The following is a 7,500-nucleotide window of genomic DNA, read 5'->3' as shown; positions in this document are numbered from 1 at the left end:
TGAGACAATTATTCTGTCTTGTGATTATCTACATTATACTATAGGAAGGGATGAGAAAAATAATCTTATTGAAATAAGACAGTCACTTAAAACTCTAAAGAAACAATATTCTCAAAATTTTGATAGACTACAGATCATCTGGGGTTAAAATAATTAAATAGTAGAAATGTGTTATAAAAACCTTTTACCACACAGTTCAGCAGGATTTGGTACCTAACCTGAATTGCTCAAGAAGCCTGCATGACAGAAAAACTTCACAGTGCATGAAAATGGAAAAAGCACTCAGATTACTTTATTCTTATTTTTGCCACATATACTAGAACTAAAGTTTTCAAATGTTTTTCCTTAGTAGATGACCTAAAAAAAATGGAATTTAGTTAGGCTAATGAAAGCAATAATAATGCGTCTAAATTTTCTCTTACAAAGGCAGGGGTTAAGGAAATGCTAACACTTTTTTCATTCATCATCAGGTTATAAAGTGTGCCCTCAAACAAAGATTTTCTTTGAAGTACGGGGAGCTGAAAACACAAGAGACAGTGTATGCTGTCCTTCTACGTAAACATTAGCTGGCCATTATATGCAAGCGTACTCTTTAAAACAGACTGTTTCCCTTCTGCCTACGTTTCCAGGCTTTCATAGCCATAGATTTTCATCAATACCTCAGCATTTCATCTTCAAGTACTGGTATAGCCTTTTAATATTATATGTACAAAAGTTACCATCATGGATAACAGAAATGAACAGCTCACTTTTCACACAGCTTCCAGTATAAGTGCAGTGTATCTAAGCACAGTCAATACCAGTACTAGGATGCCTGACACCCTGATAGTACAGCAGTGGACCTGCATCAGAGAATACTTTTGCTTACATGAAGCCATACGGGGTTTAATGCAGTTTGGATCTGGATGCAGATCCAGCTGCACAACTGTTTTGTTCCCAGCGCAGCACCGTGGAGTGGCCAGGAGCAACAGTGACTTTTCAGTGCCTGTACCATCCCCAACAACATCACAGTGGATGCGTAACAACACAGTCTTGCCAAAAATGAACACAACACCCCCCCCGCCATGTTTACAACTATTTCAATTCACTGCATAAAGTAACATTTTTGTTCATTTAAGAATAAAAAATTGTTTACTTGTGTCTCTTGTAAGCAATTTGCGAAATTTCTTAAGTACCTAGATTCATGTTACATTTACTTCTTCCTGTCAATGAAATTCAAATATTTCAAAGTGGATTTCCTTTTAATATCTCTAAATCTATCAAAAAAAAGATATTCTCTCTAGTTTCAGTCTCAAGGCAATGATTTGGACACTTATAGGTGTACTTTGTTTAGTGTCACCTACGGTGTAGATTGGATAGATTTTGCAAAAGATAGCATTACTTTTAAAGAAACATACAATTTGACAAGATATTGCATTTTACCTTCATTTTATTGCCATATTTTTCATCACACTCATTGTTTTCCAACTGTCACTAAACTGTTCATTTTCTTAGCCTGCTACATTCGTAGACCTATTTACTGTTTATAAAGCAATATGCACTTACAGGTTTTGGAGATGGCTTGGGCTCCGAGGGTCGCATGTGCAAGTGGGTCATCATTGCTTGAAGACGTTCGCGTTCTTTAGAAAGCTGTTAAGAAAGAGTGGGATCAGAAGCATTTTAGAAATGACTGATACAGCTATTTCACTGCAGTGATATATCTTATCATCGAGCTTGTCTTGGTGTAATGATTCCTGCATATAAAAGTCTGTGTCAGTAGAAACTTATCTAAGAGGAAATGCAACTTTGGGCATAGAAAGAAAGGAAGGGAAAAAAAAAAACAACAAAAACTTTTATAGCCTTTCATATGTTAAAAGGTCAGAGAAAACAAATAGCACTTCATCTTTTTGTCAATAAGAGAATTGAGGTCACAGTTGCCTCGACAGTAACAAGTTACTAAGACCATAAATTAGAAGGCCCATAGTGTCTCTTTAAAGTCCTGTGGACACTGTTAGCAATGGACTAGTGCCAACAGCTGTGAAGGGGTGAAGGGTCCTCAAAGCACAGTGCCTGCCAGGATTGACTACACACTTCATCCTTTCCCACTGAGGTCCAGTTAGTGCCCCCTGCAATCTGCCATCATCAATCTAATTCAATAGAGTGACAGAGCCCAGGCAGTGTGAAACACTGAACTCTGCCATCGAGTCGGCATCGACACTGCACTGGGTCTCATTACAACTGATGGACCCTACTTCGCTAGCAGTCAGACAAAGCAAAAAATGGCATAATTGGTCACACTGCCAGCTAAATCTTCACTTCAACTGTTAGATTACAGCCTAGCCTTTGTAAATGGTAAACAATTCCTATGAAGCCCTAATGCTGTCTTCAAAAGACACCATGTTACTTAAACCTCTACTTTTTCCGAACTGATACCATTTTCTGATCATGTATTATGTAAATAATTGTGGTTTCAAATTCAAACAAGGTACCAAATTAAAAGTAAAAAATGAAATGGGAGGAAGTGCTTGAAATACGCAACTTCTTGAGAAAAATAGCAGGATATAAAAGAGGAAAATATATTTTACAACAGGAAAAGATTTTTTTCTTTTTTCCACAAACTAGCTTACAAGAAGAAATGTTCAAAATTTTACTCTAGTGATTTGGCTCCGACTTCCTAAAACATGATTTCAACATTAGTTGCAATAAGAAATAAACTTGATGTTTAATACTACCATTTTCCAGAGAGTTCTTGCTCTTACACCTGCAGACTGAGATTGGACAAAGGACTGGTGAACTTGCAAGTAGTTTTAAAGGAGGGAACTATTTTTAGTACTGTGGGTATTTAATTTGATCAGTGCATATTCTATTAAAGAACATTTGAGGAAGGGGTGTGAAGAAGGTTTCTTCTTCACATGATGTGTAGCTTCACTCTATGTGTGTGATTTTTTAGTGACATAGTATTTGCCATGACATAAATTCCTAACAAACCTAACAAACAAATTATGCTAACACTATCGTGTAAATAACATAAAAGGAATAGCAGCTTTACCTGGGTTTAAAAATCATTCATTTTAAGGGAAATGACAACAAATCACATTATTGTATGCTCCTCTCAGTGTTTTGGATTTCCAGCATTAAAGTAAAAGAGATCCAAAAAAGCCTCAGCTGAAAGAATAGTAAGTATTCTTATACAAAAGAGAACTGTGAGACAATATTCTGAAAAGGTGAGAAAGGTGAGAGTTGTTATCCTTCTTTCTCTACATATGGCAAGAAACAGGGACAAAAATCCTGGTCCCTTTCTGCATCTCTTGAGCTCCTCTGAGCAGTCCCAAGAGGGCAGGGGACTGCTGAGACATGTCCCCCCCATGACTGCTGTGTGGGCAGGAGGAGACAGCGCGGTCCAAGCGTCCTGCATGGTCACCCCTGAGGCTTGTGCCCAACCTCAGTAGCCTGCAGGTGTTGTCACAATACTGGGAGACCCCAGGGGTACTTACCACTCCCTGCACAAGCAGAAGGGAGTATTCACATACACGCAGTGACCTCTAATGGTTAGAGCACGCACAGGGCACTGCAGAGCTGCCGTCTGAGGCATGGCACTCCCTAGGGACCTTCCTGAGTGGGTCTGACATTACACCTTCTTGCTTTCAGAAAAATGCCCCCTATCAGGCTGGGAGTCATTTTGGATGGAGATATGCTCTTTTATCCCACAGAACAGCACAGACAAGCACTGGGTCAGAAGGGGAAGAAGGAAGAGGGGTTCTGACCCAGCATTTTAAAAAGTGAAGATGGCTTGGATCCAGTCTTTGCTCCAGGGACTATGTTTTTCATTTGTGATGAATAGCATTAGAGTCTTAGTTCAAACAAAATACTGTAGACAATCTTGATGTTAGATAATTATTGCATAATTTATAATGTGAAAAATCTTTAAGTAAAAAACCCTCGCTTATTCATGAATATCAACAAATTTAATGTAAGAAACATATGTCTTTAAGCTAGAGTCACTAAGGCAAGTGTTTTCAATTTAGTTTAGGTTAACAGTAAATAAGTAATAGGATAATGCATCCATATAACAAACCTGTATTTCTAACTGCTGAACCACTTGCATTTGCACCCGACACTGAGCAGTGCTTCTGTCATCCAATGCATGTTCATTGTTAAGGTGCCTAGAGAAGAAAGTAAGACAGTGTTAAGATCAGGAAAATAACTTTATGAGTACATTTTTCTCTCCTGCACATATGGCTTCTATTAGTTCCAAGGAGAGCTGTGCAGAAAGAGCTAGTCAGAGACGGCCATACAGACAACAATACACAATAACAAAACTGATTATTTCATTTAGTTCTACAAAATTTCCCAGGGAGGACTGTCAGATACCCAGTTTATATCTCACAGGTCACATATCCCATCTAAGGGCCAATGTAACCAGTTATGAATATTTGTTACAATGACTGAACTTTCCAGTCCCTGTTACTGATGCAGATGAAGACAATCACCTTACAAATGAGTCTCTGAAAGATACTCATTGGTTTTAGGCTGCTTGAACTGCTGAGAATTAATGTAGACTTTGGTAAGATTTCTCTACCTGCTCTTTAATCTTTAAGCAACAAAAGAACACCCACTACCCCTCCCCAAAAACAGAGCTGCAGGGGAACAGCCAAATTTCAATGCAGTTTCTAGAAGTAAACTCTGAGGATGATGTAAGTGATTGCCCCCTCCCAGTATGAAGAAAAGTGTGTGAGGTATAGGTGGGAGAAGGACCAGCTATACACCTTATTAACACAGCAAACTTCCTGGGAAAGGTTCAGGCTACACACGTGAGCTTAGCAAAACAAAACAACATTCTGCATCAGGGAAAGAGAACCTCAGTGAGCAGCTGCCTGAAACTGAAGTTTAGCCCAGACCCAAGTGGTTGTCCCCCAGACATTTCAATTGAGCATAAATTTACAAAGATCAATTAATAATGCTTTTTTGAAGGACAATGTGTCTGTTTTCTTCTCTCTCTCTTTCGGGATCAAGACGTCCCTTTTGGAGCTTTAACAGTGGGCTTTCTGCTCCACTGAGAAGAAAACATAAGCATCAGTTTAATGACGAAATGGGAGCAAAGGAGTTCTGCCTTTGAGTGTGGATTTACTGGCTATTCCCACTGCAGGCATGAGGGGTAAGCTTTCAAGGACTGGAGTCACAGATGGTCTCACAGTTATAAGAACTAAGTTATCTATACCATGGAGGAAATGTATCTTCTCCTTTTTCTTTTCTTTTTTAGCAGACTTAATCAGAGAACTGCACAGTCATTTGATTGTTAATCTATGGGGAAAACGTATTTGTCAGAAATAGTGGAAAAATAGAGTGACTGTATCACTTCTACTAACATCTGTGTCTTTTAAATTATGACCTCATATGTTTAGGACTCTATGATAGTTTTCAGGGGAGCAAAATGTTCTGCTATTCTTGAAACAGGCATGCCTGAGGAAGAGACAGAAGTAATTGTGAAAGGTGTTGTTCATTCTTTTAACATAAAATTCTTTGAGAATATACATGTAACTTGATAGGTAGTTTATGGTAAGTTCAAGCATCACCAAGGACACATTTCCTTTATGTGAGCCATAAAATGTATAATTTATTTATTTTCAAAGGAACTGACTTCAGCCTCCCATTGATGCAAAAATGCACAATCAGTTTAAAACGCAGGTAATTGCTCAGAAGATACCATTCACTTGTTTTCTGAAATTTTCATTCAGAAGAATGTTACTCCTTCAATAACACAGGCATGATAGAGCATGGCCTGTTAATGTAATGGTTTAATATTTTCAGTTAATTGGGTACAAAATTGCCAGAAAAAGGTCTGAAGACAGATTTTACCTCTGCATCATTACCCCTATCACCAGTGCACACCAGTACATTGTGCCTCCACATGCACATATGCTCACCTGTGCATGGTCACAGGTACATGTGGACAACACAAGAGGAAGCAAGAGTACAGCTATAAAAGATCTCCCAGACCAAGTTTGAGGCTACTGCATACTCATGATTATTTATTAGTTATTACAACACCATATGTTTGCATAACACCTTACAAAATAGATACAGACATAGTCCTTGCCCTGAGGAACTTTAAATGTAACAGCAGTACGCAGTGTGGGAGAAAGTCCAGTGTAATGGAATTTCAATATGATTACATGGTAACTTGGGAGTATGCTGCAAATTTCTTGAGATTTAACACAGTAATCTTCAGAAACTTGTGAGATACACACATTTTTTTTACACCACACTTTTACTGTGCATTTTGCTGTGCATTTTGGAGAAAGGCTACTTATGGAAACAGTAAGAGTATAAAACTTGTTTTAAGAATTTTTTTTTCTGATCTTTCTTGCCTGTGAAGTAGGCTTGCTTTATTTATCATGTAAGTACAGGCAATATAGTGAAAGAAAAACTAGGTCTAATACATTTTTAAAAACCTCTAAAATAACTTTTCTCTGTATTAAGTTGCTGCTCTGTCAGGGTCCAGTATGTGTCAATCTGTCAAGACAGAAATACATTCTTTACTCCAGAAAGCTGGAAATCATTTCTTCCAAGGCTAGAAAGGATTTGTTGTTGTTCCTTTTTTGTTCTTTTTTTTTTTTCCTTTTTTTTTTGTTTGTTTTTTATTTGGTTTGGGTTGATCAGTTGCTTGATTGCTTGGTTGGTTGGGTGGGTTTATTTGTTTGGTTGGGTTTTTGGGAGGGTTGTTTATTGTTTTTGTTTGCGTCTCGTCATGACTTTTAAGCTTTGTATAAATTTTGATATTCAATTTTCATACTTTATCAGAGTATTCCTAGTCTTTTATCTTGTCTCTATCTTTTACAAATCCCAGCCAACTTGATTTATAATTGAGAAAAAATTATTTATTTTTAAGGGGAGAATGTATGTTGGAGGACTGGAAAGTAATCCTGAAGAGCTGAGTTACTGCTTTGAAAGTGTAAAGTGGACAGTGCAACACACATGCAGCTTATTCCATTATTTTGCTGCTTATTCAGTTGTTGAAAGAAACAGGATTTTCTCTTGATTATATTTGCAACATATTAGGAAATCAGGAGGAAGATTATGAACTGCACATAGCATTATAAAGCAGACTGATATTAATGTATTACCGATAATAGAACAATATAAAAAAAAAGCATGCTTTAAAAGAGGTAGATAGGGGATGATATATTCTAGAAATATGCTGGAATAAATACTGAAGTGGCTCAAAACGTTTTTGCCTTTTTTTTTTTTTTTCAAACAGATTTGGAGTCTGCAAAGCAAACCATAATGCACCATTAGAGGAAAGAAGAGAGATAATTTAAACTAAAATTCTAGTGGACATTTACCCATCTCAATTAACCTCTATAAAACTTGTTACTCTTGTCAGTCTCTCTCAAAAGCAACCCAGGACTAAAATAGCAAAGTGCTATAGGTCAGGTTGAGGTGCACTGGCAGAGTTACGTGAAGGGATATACACAGAACCTGTCTGCACCACACTCAGTTCCAGACAGAGCTATTATAAGC

At 37.5% G+C, this 7,500-nt stretch overlaps 1 protein-coding gene across 6 annotated transcripts in view; it reads right to left on the bottom strand.

Moving 5' to 3' along the window:
- Positions 1-7,500, bottom strand: part of FOXP2 (forkhead box P2) — a 405,613-nt gene that overhangs the window by 39,254 nt on the left and 358,859 nt on the right. For all 6 annotated transcript variants that reach the window (XM_059847131.1, XM_059847129.1, XM_059847125.1 and 3 more), the window contains 2 exons: positions 4,055-4,142; positions 1,546-1,629 (listed from right to left, as the gene is read on the bottom strand). In XM_059847131.1, coding sequence (XP_059703114.1) covers positions 1,546-1,629; positions 4,055-4,142 — 172 coding nt within the window. The remainder of the gene's footprint in view (positions 1-1,545; positions 1,630-4,054; positions 4,143-7,500) is intronic.

This window comes from Haemorhous mexicanus, chromosome 5, assembly GCF_027477595.1.
Source record: "Haemorhous mexicanus isolate bHaeMex1 chromosome 5, bHaeMex1.pri, whole genome shotgun sequence".
Classification (NCBI taxonomy): Eukaryota; Metazoa; Chordata; class Aves; order Passeriformes; family Fringillidae; genus Haemorhous; species Haemorhous mexicanus.
Note: the sequence above shows the minus strand (reverse complement) of the source record. Positions and strands in the feature narration are given on the sequence as shown.